Here is a 12,903-nt window from a genome sequence, read left to right as displayed (position 1 = left end):
ATCAGTTTTCAAAAATCATTGGTATCACTGTATAAAGCAATGGAGACTTTTTTGGTCTCCAAAGGTTTCCACAGAAAAGTTCTAGGGGCACTGAACTGAGTAACAGAGGAAGAAAACACCAAGGAGAAATATCTAGAGATATCTTCCTGACTTTGAAGAAATGTTCTAAAGCAGTAAGTGTTTCATAAACCAAATGCAACAAAGAAAAAAATACACAAATCTAACTAAAGAATTATATAAGAGCTTTTTATCCCACATTATAAAACGCACATGTTTTAAAATCCCAATATGTCTAAGCAACCAAAGAAAATCACCCCAACCCTTTTATCAATCCATACCCTGCCCAGCTTTCCAAACTCTACAAATTCCAGTGCTGTACCAAAATGATGACAGCTGCGTCCCTCACCAGGACTGCTTTAGCTTTTTAAAAAATGGATATTAAGTCACACTACTTATAGGTCACATCCTCAAGTTCAGATCCATCAATGTTTGACCCTCTGATTTGCAACCTGAGCTTGACCGTGTCAAGGAGCCAAGGAGCCAGACCCCTTGTCCCCGGGTAGAAACTGACAAAACTGCCCAATGTTGGATATGGCAGGTGTCAAACTGCCTTTCTGAAAGCTCCCATTCCATCTGGCTCCTTGTATTTTACCCTGGAAAACCACTTTGCTAATTGTACCACACCGTTCCAACCCTCTACAACGGTCTCCTTTTTTTTTTTTTTTTTTTTTTTGTCTGCATTGGGTCTTTGTTGCTGCACGAGGACTTTCTCTAGTTGAGGCGAGCGGGGGCTGCTCTTCGTTGCAGTGCACGGGCTTCTCATTGCGGTGACTTCTCCTGTTGCGGAGCACGGGCTCTAGGCACGCAGGCTTCAGTAGTTATGGCTCGCGGGCTCTAGCGCGCAGGCTCAGTAGTTGTGGCGCACAGGCTCAGCTGCTCCACGGCATGTGGGATCTTCCCGGACCAGGGCTCGAACCTGTGTCCCCTGCACTGGCAGGCGTATTCTTAACCACTGTGCCACCAGGCCCCAACAGTCTCCTTTTTATGTTCAATCTGAAAACCTGCCTCCTGGCGCACTGTTCCACAATGGTGCCTCCTGACACTGCTGGGCAGTGACCTGGGGAAGCCTGGGGATATGCATTCCCCCAAGACAGACTCCAAAAGGGAAGGAGGGGAGGAAGAGGCGCCCACCAAGGGGGCTGGGGCCGGCGCTCTGGCACTGCTCCTACGCTTGGGCCCTGGTGACCCTGCACAGCTCTGCAGTCCTGCAGGGGCTGTGGCGCCAGCCCGGCAGGCTGCCCTCACACACCGCCGTGATGACAGGACCTGACATCAGCAAGGCTGGTTTCTGCCTTTGTGCTACTCAGATTCTGCATCGAGGTGTACCAAAGGGGAAGGAGGCACCAAGTTCAGCACACCGAGGTTTACTAAATATAAACTGTTGAGCACCCTGAAGTGGCAACAGAGCCCACTGAGATTACATCTAACCGCTCCTCTAAACTCTTCCTGTGAGGAGCACAAAATAGAAATGTTTTCTTTATTTTGTAGCCAGAATACTACAGAAAAGCAGCCAGGGGAGAAAAGGGGAGTGCTGAGCCCCTGAACGGACGGCAGGGAACGGACCCTGAACACCGTGCAGAAGACGACGGTCATGATGACCAGAAGGAGTTTTAGCATAAAGGGAATGGGCAGAATCACAGCTACAGATCAGTCCTACATTTTAAACATATGATAACCTGACTAAACCTTTATTCTCTGCCCTTTCAGTATGCCTCTCCAGAGGTCGGTTGATAATGGAATGTTCTCAGTTCACAGAAACTATGCTTTTGGCTCACATGAAATTCAGAAATGAGCATCGGAGCTGTCAGACTTTTGTGGGCCTGCAATCATGCCTTCCACTTGTGGACTTCAAATAAATGCTGTGGTATTTTCTTTTCAAATAAACAATGAGTTCTCTTACTGACAAGTATTAAAATCTACCCCCTCCCTGCATATGTAGAACCCACCAAGGGAGGTGGCCAGTTTACACGGTTTTCAAGGGCTCTTCCACCTGCGCCAGAGGAAAGGCAGTGGTGAGGGAAAGGCCTGCAACGCTGGATGTTCTTCCATTTGCAATCAACCTTGAAAGTGCCCTTTTCAGAGCAGAATGCAGACAGATACTGGCATGGCTTTCTCTGGGTACTAGTGGTAAAACAGATTTGTCCTCACTCACTCACCTGTTTCCTTAGATTTACTTGCTACTACTACTTTATTTTGCAATTCCTTCTCTTTCTTCCATGTGAAACATTTTGTTTTCACCTCCCCCAGGGTTACGTTCTCTGGAGCCCTGAGAGAATACAGCCGGCTCAGGGTGGCCCCTAAATGTAGTTAACCATGTTCTAGCTATTCCACTCTGTATTGTAACCATCAGGCACTTCATTAGATGAGATGAAAAAATTGCCTTTTGTGGTCGGTTGCTGCTTTAGAGCAGTGGTTCTTAACCAAGATGACTTTATCCCCCAGAAGATATTTGGCAATGTCTGGAGACACTTCTGATTGCCCAAACAGGGGTGGGGTGGGGAAGGGAGAGAACTGCTATTGGCATCGCAGGGAAAAAAACCGGGGGTGTGATACATCACCCAATGCACAGGACACCCCACAGCAGAGAATTATCCACTCCAAAATACCTGTAATGCTAAGGTAGAGAAACCTTGGTTTAGAGCAAACCACCCTGTACCCGACCCCACCGAAAAAGCTGCCAAGACCCCAGATTAAGAATTCTGTGACCCGATGCTCAGGGGCTCCTAACAGCTGGTAGCTTGTACTTCTTGTCTCTCTTTCTCATTGCCAGTCCTCACAGATTAAAGAGACAATACAAAGGTTGTTTGAGCTAAATAAAATTTGACCATTTCACACCAAACGAGAGAATGTGAATCTTATATGACAAGAAATTACGCTAAAACTTCTCCTCATGGTGTTAACAATCCCATGAAGAGGGGGTTTATGGCTCCATTTTAATCTTGAGGAGACAGAGGCTCAGGGACCTTGGCCACAAGTCTGAAGGCAGGAAGCTGGTGAGGACTGTGGGATCGTCCTGTTCCACGTTTTCCAAACTGTGGGCTGCGACTCGTTAGTGGGTCACAAAATCAATTTGCTGCATCACAATGCACATTTTTAACGAAAATAAAATAGGAAATAATAGCGAATATAAGAGTACAAACAGTTTCGTAAAGCCGTTTTTGCCAGTTGGCTGTGGTCAAAAAGGCTGATAGCCAGCAGTCTAGTCCCGGTACTGCTGTGCAGACGAGGAAAAAGGGGCCCGGGAGGGTGGGCAACTTGTCAGTGGCCACCAGCCATTTGGGGACCTGGGACCAAGTCCAGCTTTTTGCTAAGTTGATGCCTCTGCCAGTACCAGGTGCACGGCCTGGGTGTCTAGATGGGATGGAGACCTGGAAGAGCAGTACCCCTGAACAAAGACTGGGACGTGGAGCCAGGGCAAGATGGAGACACTGTGTCCACCCCTTCCCACCCCAACCTAACCCAGGAGGCCTCTTCCTTTCAACCAACAGTACTTTCCCAAATACAGTGAGGGGGAGACCTGGCTGGTAGTGGCCTCACCCAGAAAACTAAATTTCTGGCTCACCCTACCAAATGAAACATCAGAGCAGAGCATGGTACCGTGGGGACCATTTTGACTAACATTCACCACTCCCATCTGAGCCAGATGAGACAGGAGTGGCTACTTCCAAATTTTCTGAAATTCACCTGAGGGGTGCCCCAGTTTTGAAGTGTTCAACTGTAGTCTGCAGAAATAGCTGCTTCGAGGTCAGTCATGGGGCTTTTGGGGAAAAAGGTCACAGAGCCAAGTTGAGTGGAGCCTCTCTTCATTAACACAGGAAAGCTATTTTTGAGGCTTAGGAGACCTGATAAAGCGGGCTGGGAATTCATTATTTTAAAAAAGGATCTCAGAAAATACCTCTTGTTTGAAGAATCAGTTGTTTAACATGTTTTAAAACCTTTTGGGTCTTTATTGGAACCAATATGCTCGGAAACTGTAGACAATGTATTCCTATGAACTAAGTTTCCCTTTCAGTTCATTTTCTGACCTGGTTAAAGCAGCCCAGCAATATGGCCAGAGGCTTCTTTGATTCAGGAGGTAAAAGATGGTAACTACTCCTGTAGTCAGTGTTACTTTCCAGGCTAAGGAATACAAACGTTCCTCCTCCAAATCCCCACTTCTCACATGGTGGTGACACGAGTGGCCAGGCAAGGCACAAAATGGCCTAAGATGACATGCATTACTGTACCTAGCTTACTACATCTGTCCTCACGCACTTTTCCTTTAAGATTCTGAACACAAGGTGTCCCTCCGTGCAGGGCAGACTTGTGTATTCACACCACATGTGATGCAGGCACACGGAGGACAAGGGGCGCGTAACATGGAACAGCGTTCCCCTGACATGCAAACAGCTGGCAAAGAACATCATCCACCTGGTCGCCATGCTCGGAAATCCTGACCAACAGATTGGACATTCTGTGAATACAACCGGAAACACAGAAGCAACACAACTAATACAAATATTGAGCTACACGAAGAGCATCATTAAAATAAACTTCCCAGTGAGACAGCACCAGCCCACCCACAGACACAGAAGGAGGGAAGGGACAAGTGGGCACGACAGCAAAGAAGCTAAAGCAACTACTGAACAGAGGGAGCTGATTCACGGTAGCACAGGCTTCTTACACAGTTGAGACTTCTGCTACATCAAGAACACGCTGCTCTGCCAACAAGAGAGTTCTGCAGTGCGCTGGGCAATTGGGAGCTTAAACGAGCTACGGAAATAGCAGGCTCACCTTCTCAAAAAGTGACTTCACATCTGTGCTTGCTTTCAGGAGAAATGCTAGTCCAAGAAGAGTAGGGGGAGCCTTTCTTTACCTCCTGGAAATATGAGGAAGTAGCCCCCCGCCCCACCACTGTCCTGAGCACTCCCTGCTGCTGTGCTAGAGACCCCCCCCCCCCGCCTTCCTGGGACTGAAGTCCTTCTGTACAGACACCTAATCCAACACCATGGTCCCAGGGCCTGTGACAGCACCCTGAACAGAGAGTATCAGCACAGTCACTCACATTGCTCCTTGTCAGGAAAATACCTCTAGAGCCATTTCCCACAGGGACGCTCCACATACAAGCTGTCACTCTCTAGCACCTTCAACCATGTTTTAAATGACTGCTATTTATTACACATTTAAAAGCCCTGATAATAACTGAAAGGGACTATCCTTATATGTTTGGTCAAGGAGAAGCACCAAGAATAAAGTCAGAATCTTCATTTTTCCAGTAAATAACAATTCTTTCTCCCATGAAATGTTCTGTCACTTAAAATAAAGGCAGATGGTTAGTCAACGAAATTCCTGCTAATCAGTGTCACAATAAATCACACTTAACTAATAAAAGTTTCTAGAACATACCCTGGTTGGCCAAAATCCTGTTGCTTTTCTGGTTCTGAGTGACCTTTCAAGGAAACCTCACAGTGAGATAAGCTGTCAATGTAACTGTGTGCCAAGGCCTAGGAGGGCCTGGGAAGGGGGCAAGGCAGTGGCACGTTAGGCCTCAGGGCCTTAAGGCCCTGATCTGGGCCCTACCCACCCCTGACCTCAACCCTGCAGGCCCCAGAGCAGGGGTAAACAAACTCAGAAGGGGGCAGGCCAAACCAGCCCTCAGCTAGAAGTGGTGTGGACGTTTTAGAGGAGTTTTTAAAAAGAACAACAACAAAAAGAATTATCTTGAGATGTGATAATTATATGAAATTCAAGTTTCAGGGTCCATAAACAGCTTTACTGAAACACAGGCACGTCTGTTCGTTTACATACTGCCTATGGCAGCTACAACAGCAAAGTTGAATAGTTAGTTGTGACAGAAACCGTACGGCCTGAAATGTTAAAATCTGCTCCTTTACAGAAAAGTTTGCTGACCCGTATCCTAGAACATGCCATGCTCACACCTTTGCACTTGCTGTCACCTCTGTATGGAAATCACTCCTGGCCCTTGGCTTTGTATGGCCAACTCCTTCTTGCCCTTAGGTCCTGGCTCAAATGTCACTTTCTCTTGTGGCCTTTCCTGAACTCTACCTAGAGACACCTAGCTCACTTTCACCTGCAATCTCCTTTGTAGCTCTTATCTGAAACTATCCTGCTCATTTCCTTATGAGCTGTCGTTCCAGAAGAATCCAAACTTTCTGAGGGTGACCCTTGCCACTGCTGTATCCCTAATGACTGGCAGAGTATTTGTGAACTGCATGGACGCTGACCACGCTAGTTACTTAAACCGGTCAAGCCTCCCTCAGGCCCCAGTCTCTCATAACCAAAGAGCCAAGCCTGAAGAGACTGCTCTGGCTTTGGGCATCGTGATGCAGTCTGAGATGCAAAGAAGCAACCAAAATAAAACCTGTTATATTTCTCGAAGGTTTAAGAAGTTACGTATAACAACTAAGTTGAGCTGTAAGTTAAGAACACAGTGTGCTTTATGTTTATGCCAACAGGAAAGGGGCGGGGGGACCAGGGTCTACCACCTCCCAGCTTCTGGCAAGAAGTGGAGGAGTGACAGGTGCCCAGCACCTGCTTTGATCCTCCCGCCTTCGTCTGCCCACTGCCTGTCACTGGGGCCTGGCATTTCAGTGGTATTCAGCTCTGATTAAAGCATAACCTCATGCCTATAAATAGAAACCTCTTTAAAACACTAATTAAAAATAACAAGCTGGCATTTGGAAACTCCTATAAACAAAAATATAAGAGCTGAAATAAACAGCAACAGTTGCACGTTTGATCTATGCTGAGATGGGTAAAAAGCTACATATGTCTTCTCTGGAGTTTTTCAATTAACTCCTGAATTTACATAAGGGTTTTAACATGTATAACAGTGCCCATCTTACCTTTTAATCTAATAATGAGCTGGCTTTTCTCCATTTACTCCATTTTAAGAACTGTGAAGTTAATTTTTAATAATATTTTATTTAACCCAACATGTCCAAAATATCATTTTGAGAAGGCATTATTGAGACATTTTGCTTCCTCTTTTTATACTAGGTCTCCAGTATCTGCTATGCATAGTTCACACTTACAGCACACCTCAATTCAGAACAGCCACATGTGCCTAATGGCTGCCTTACTGGACTGTACAGTTTTTAAATGTTCATTTATTGTCAACTGAACACAAATTAAACCTACATGCCTTTAAGGAGTTTTATATAAGAGAGACTGTGTGCTTTTTTACTTAAGATGACTAAATAATTTATTATTTTATATATTTAAAAAACTCTGGAACTCATCCTAGGATTCACATTGCATTCTTCACAATAAGCTAAAAGATATTAAGGACCCCATCATATTGCTTTCCCACAAGCATCCAAGTTTGCTTTTCAAACCATGGCTGTTAGATTTAGTTTTCATTTCCTTTACACATGGCTCCTTTCCTGTCCTAACTGAATGCAACTAAGAAGCTCTGGCACATCTCAGCCCAGTTTCCTTAATGTGCAACAGGACGGCACCACCATCAAGCACAAAATGACCCACCCAAGTTTATAATTCAAAAACATTCCACCCGCCTGCTCATTCCTTTAGGAGACTTATGTCCATCTTAATGATTTAAGAAGAAAGAGGGAAAAACTTAAGGACCTCAAAATACCCTGGTAATGACCAGGATCAGAGGTCCCCTGCTGGAGCAAGCGCAACCAGGGAAGCAGTTTACTCTTTGCTCGAAGTGCTGCTTTTCACTCGTAAGACACAGCATGGGATGCTGCTTACAGAGTTCCAACAGTTTTGGGACGCAATGGGATCATACTTCACCAACAGTGAGGACCCACAGTGTAAATTCTGAGGGTGTTCCTGGTTACCTCTGCATCCTGCTCCGAGAGGTGGTACGTCCTCTCAAGTCTTTGCAGAGTTCGGGGATTCATGGTCCTCTGCTCCAAGAGATGCTCCAGAAGCAAGACCAGCTGGTCTGGAAGAAGCTGAGGACAAAACCAAACAGCCTGTGAAAATGCCATTCAGCTTACAAGAAATTAAACCCAAACGTTTAGACCAAAGACAGCAAATCCAGGGTAACCCTGGGGACTCCCAGCAGCTGTCTGAAACATTGGAAGACTGCAGACTTTACTATGGTAAAACCTCAAGGTTTACCTTGTATCCCCAAAGACACTGCATTCTGGGGTCTGATTAAGCCCTATTCTCCATGGCTTTTCATGTCAGTTCTATATTTAAGAGCAGATCAAAAACTGAGTTTACCTTGTTTATTTTTTTAGGTTGTACACCATGAATTTTTTTTTAAGGTGTACAACATGATGACTTAAATGTATACATACACTGTGAATGATAAAAACTGTGCTTATCTTAGGGCTTCCCTGGTGGCACAGCGGTTGAGAGTCCGCTTGCTGATGCAGGGGACACGGGTTCGTGCCCCGGTCCGGGAAGATCCCACGTGCCGCGGAGCAGCTGGGCCTGTGAGCCATGGCCACTGAGCCTGCACATCCGGAGCCTGTGCTCCACAACGGGAGAGGCCACAACAGTCAGAGGCCCACGTACCGCAAAAAACAAACAAACAAACAAACAAACAAACTGTGCTTATCTTAATAAAACATTATCATGGTTTTATTAGATCTTTATCTCTACAGCATGCATATGCCAAAAAAGGTCATTTAGCCTAGACAAATACTCAAGAAACCGTCTGATCTGAGGTAAACACATGGAAGTTTAACAGAAATAAGCAACTTTCAGATTTCCTTCTTTAGCATGTGACTTGCAAATGTACACCAAGAAATAAAGAGCATGTAATGAAACTAGAACCATGTTTCACAATCCCTCTATTATAAAATCTGTAAGTTTATTATTCCATTAAAAAGAAGGTTGTATGTATGATTACACACACACACACGCCCAACCACACAAGGTCACTCAGATCCCTGAGTTTTCATACAGGATAAGTAAAAATGGTATTAGCACTTAAGGGCAAAGAGAGCAAGATGTTTTTATATGGTTCAAAAATAACACAAACTAATCTGTGAACAAACAATACTTTTGGAAATCCATGAACTTAAAATATCTGTCTTATTCGCTCCTGTACCACAGTGCCTAGATCAGCCTCTAGCACAGAGCAGCACACAAACTGTTAACAGAAGAAAAAAATTCAATTTAAGACACATCTTGTAGGAACCAAAATGTATTTATTCTAAAATGAAGGTTTTAAAATAACTACTATGAATTCCACTATTCTCGACATTTAGCTTTTCTCCATTCCTGATTATGCCCAGGCAATCCTGTCAACTAACCCAAATTTACAGTTCTGGAAGTCAATACTAGAGCAACAGGATATTCACAAGAACACCTGGATTTTAATCCCCATTTTGTTACTCTAAAAGGAATTTCAAAAATTATTGGCTTCTCCCCTACCTCTCTTTACCTTTCAGCCCCCAAGTGTGCACTGCACCTCTGCCTCCCTCTCCATTCACACACACACTCTTCCAAAATGCGCTTGCAGGAAAACCCAGCAGAGACAGCAGGCATGAAATTTACTACATAATTCCACAAAGAAAGCATTTCTTATCTTTCCTCACCTCACCTTTCTAAGGTCTAATTATACCGCCACTTCCCTCTAGACAGACAGACACAAATGCACACCACTTGATTCTTGGGTATTTTCATTTCATAACATCACTCCATCCACCACAGAGTCATGCTGTGGATCCTCTCTCAGGCTGAGAGCAGAAACAAGGTGCTTCAGCAAAACCAGAGGGTTACGAATCAGCACTGACCTGTGAGGTTATATATGAGAACACTTAATTTCCTTCCATTAGAACTACTGTGTTTGTAAGATGCTTTAAAGATATCAAATTACTATATACTAGTACAAAAATGCCATTCAGTTTTAGACACATGAGGCTACTTGTATGATATTAAAAGAAATTTGCTGTTTTATAAAACAGACCAAATTCAGAACCACCAGCTTCTGGGGAGCATGCATACCCTTGTATACCATGGGCACCATGAGCACTTGGCAGGCAGGCACTCATGGCCGCCGGCAGAGGGAGGAGTCTTACCCAGCCTCTGGCATTCCCGACCCGGCAGCAGAGCTGACACTTTGTTCTCAGCCTTTCTTGTGGCCCCTCTTATTGTAGTTCCGTCTTCTCAGCTCGGCCCAGCTGGGCCTGGCACCCAGGCTCCCTCTGCCCTCCTTCCCATCCATCTCACCCTGCAGCCTCCCTCTCTGGATCTTCCTTCCCTATGTTCCAAGAGGGGCTCCTTCTCTGGTGGAGGCTAAGCCTTCAGCCCCAGCCATGAGTGTGCCCCTCATTCCCCCCTAAGGCCACTCTCCCTGATTGCCCTCCTGCATCTGAACCCTTCTCATGGAGTCTACCCTTTCTCCCCAAAATGGTCTCTCCCCACCTGCCCCAATACATCCCTTTCCAAAGTGTGCTCCACGTGGCCCCCACCCTGCGGTGGGCCTAGGTGCCCGTCCAGCAGCAGCCCATCTGTCTGTACAGGGGCAGGGGAGGGGAGGGTCCCAGATTGGGTCAGAATGGCTAGCCAGTCCTGCATCCCCATGCGCATGCTCAAAACTGGTCAGCAGTGCTTCTACAGGCAGCCAATCCAGGGCAGCAACAGCTACTCAAGAAGACCGCTTCTGCGGAAGGGCCCAGCCTGATACAGCACGGAACACCCATGGGCTGCAGGTGGCGGCCTTAATCGCTAACTAAGTGCAGCAGGAACAAGCCCGGCCAATTTTCAGAACTGCAGAAAAGGGAAGAGTAGAAAGAAAAGCATCTCCCTATTACGTGCCTGCGCTTACAAAGAGGCCTATTGTTAGAATCCAAGCTTAGGATTTGGTTTAAACTAGAGAAACCCAGGGAAGAAAGAAACCCTCAGTAAGACAACTAGCTTGGTCCTCGACTTACTCCAGCTGGGTTTGACCAATAAACTCCTGTTTAATGTCAGAGAATTACTAACATAGGAATCTATCAAAATATCTGGATTCACACTTTTGTATCTCTCGCAGTTTTCTTCTAAGCAAAAAGTTCATACACACCGGCACAGAGAAACAGAACCAGAAGGATCACTGACAGTTTTCGTCCTCTCATTTTATGCAATGGAAAAATATCTAAAGCCAAGCCCCCTGACTTAAGATGGGCAGCCGAGATGGAAGGGAGGCAGTCAATGCCTTTGCGGTTCTTTGTTAAGTTTAATTTACTTTAATTGGAGAAAGGCAAAGAACAAGCAGGCACACACCCCACCAGCTCTCCCTCCTCCTTCACTAAGGTGCCTGGCGGCTGCTTCAAAAACTAGCTTGCTCAGAGGTGGGCAGGGGCACCAAGGAACAACACAGAGGCTGAGAACATTCCTCCATAATGCTGAGAGGTCTTCAGAACGGACTTGTGTAAATGACTCTCCTTAGTAAAACCACCTGTAGCCATCTGGTTTTCAACTGTAATTCTTCCAATTCGGCGGGGGGGGGGGGGGGGGCTTGTATTTCAAATCGGTGATCAAATGCTATTTTAGTACATAGATAAAATTCAGTATCTCTCACTCACAAATGAGTAAGTGAACATTACATAATTTTTACATGAGATTACAGACCTTGAAAAGAGAATACTGAAGCAAAAATGCGGTACGCAGCTTGCTTTAATACAGCATATTTCTCCTTGTAAAATAAACACTTACTCCCTATAAAGCCACCCTATAATGAAAAAGAAGTACTAAGTAATAAACCAAAATGTTCGCAAAGCAACTGAGAGATATCATACACCAGCAAACGTGTTCAGACGCAGTGCTGGGTGCCACCCACCCTGGCAGCAAGCACAGGGTATGCTAGGAAATGCTGTGTGGGTCACTCCACTCCCACCCATGTAGAAATCAAATTAAATTTCACATGACTTCTAGGCCCACTGTGTTTAATACAGCAGTGTGGGGCGGTGGGGTGGAGACAGACACGGCTTTAGTCACAGCATGGAGTGACTAAGAAAAATAAAGCACATGCTTCAGAGCGTAATCTCCTGAGAAAGCAGCTCCTTCAAACATTAGAAAAAGAAACTGCCTTTATTGCTGAGGGTCTAGTAAGTGCTCACACCCACAGTTCAACAGTGATAGGAAGAGCAAGTTCTTTCCTTTGCACAAACTAGGAACTCATGATGAGGTTATTATTTTTTCCGTATGGAAACCAGCTTGGTATTTTTTAAATGCATCTGCCTCAGAAACTTAGACAAAATAAGAGTGGGGTGCCAAAGTCATGTGGGCACTTGAAATAGAGAACTTCACAACACTGGAACACTTACTCGAACACAAAAAATAAAACACCAAAGGAGGCCATACATTGAGATTTGTTAAGAATTCTGGAGGTCTGTGTTCTTGCTCTAAACATGGAGGATCCCATGGCTGCTAATTACCCAGAAATGCACAAAGAGAAAAAAAGTCTACCTCGTAATTTTTCCCAGTCAGCCTAAGGGTTGAGGCAAGCTGCACAAGTTTGAACAGTTCTAAAGAGTTCTTATACAGGCTCTTGGAAAGAAAATATGGATTTTCCAAACGCACCCTCCTAGTCTACAAGCAGCACAAAGAAAACAAACCTTGACTCTTCCAGAAGCCTAGAAACCTCTTTCTGCTGTCACGGGGGCGTCACTCACTCCTGGCTCCCTGAAGACCAACCACACAACCGAGGCCCTCCACCATTTCTTCTATAAACAGGACTCCGAAAAGGGCCAGCTAGGCTCCTAGATCAGAAAGTGCCCCATACGCATCTCACTACTGACCTTCCACAGGCAGGACCAACACAGGGAACCCGGGGCCCGCGAACATCCACGTCCACTGCCCGCACCCCTCCAAAAGCAAAGGAGGGCACCTCCCCTCACAGCCCAGCTGGCACGCTGCAGCCACACACGAAGGAAG

At 45.6% G+C, this 12,903-nt stretch overlaps 1 protein-coding gene across 6 annotated transcripts in view; it reads right to left on the bottom strand.

The window, feature by feature from the left end:
- The window catches only part of AOPEP (aminopeptidase O (putative)), a 371,738-nt gene that overhangs the window by 35,638 nt on the left and 323,197 nt on the right, over positions 1-12,903 (bottom strand). For all 6 annotated transcript variants that reach the window (XM_032636443.1, XM_032636442.1, XM_032636437.1 and 3 more), the window contains exon 14: positions 7,866-7,982. In XM_032636443.1, the coding sequence (XP_032492334.1) occupies positions 7,866-7,982 (117 nt within the window). The remainder of the gene's footprint in view (positions 1-7,865; positions 7,983-12,903) is intronic.

This window comes from Phocoena sinus, chromosome 6 (genome assembly GCF_008692025.1).
Source record: "Phocoena sinus isolate mPhoSin1 chromosome 6, mPhoSin1.pri, whole genome shotgun sequence".
In the NCBI taxonomy this organism is placed as follows: Eukaryota; Metazoa; Chordata; class Mammalia; order Artiodactyla; family Phocoenidae; genus Phocoena; species Phocoena sinus.
This window is presented reverse-complemented; position numbering and strand designations above follow the sequence as displayed.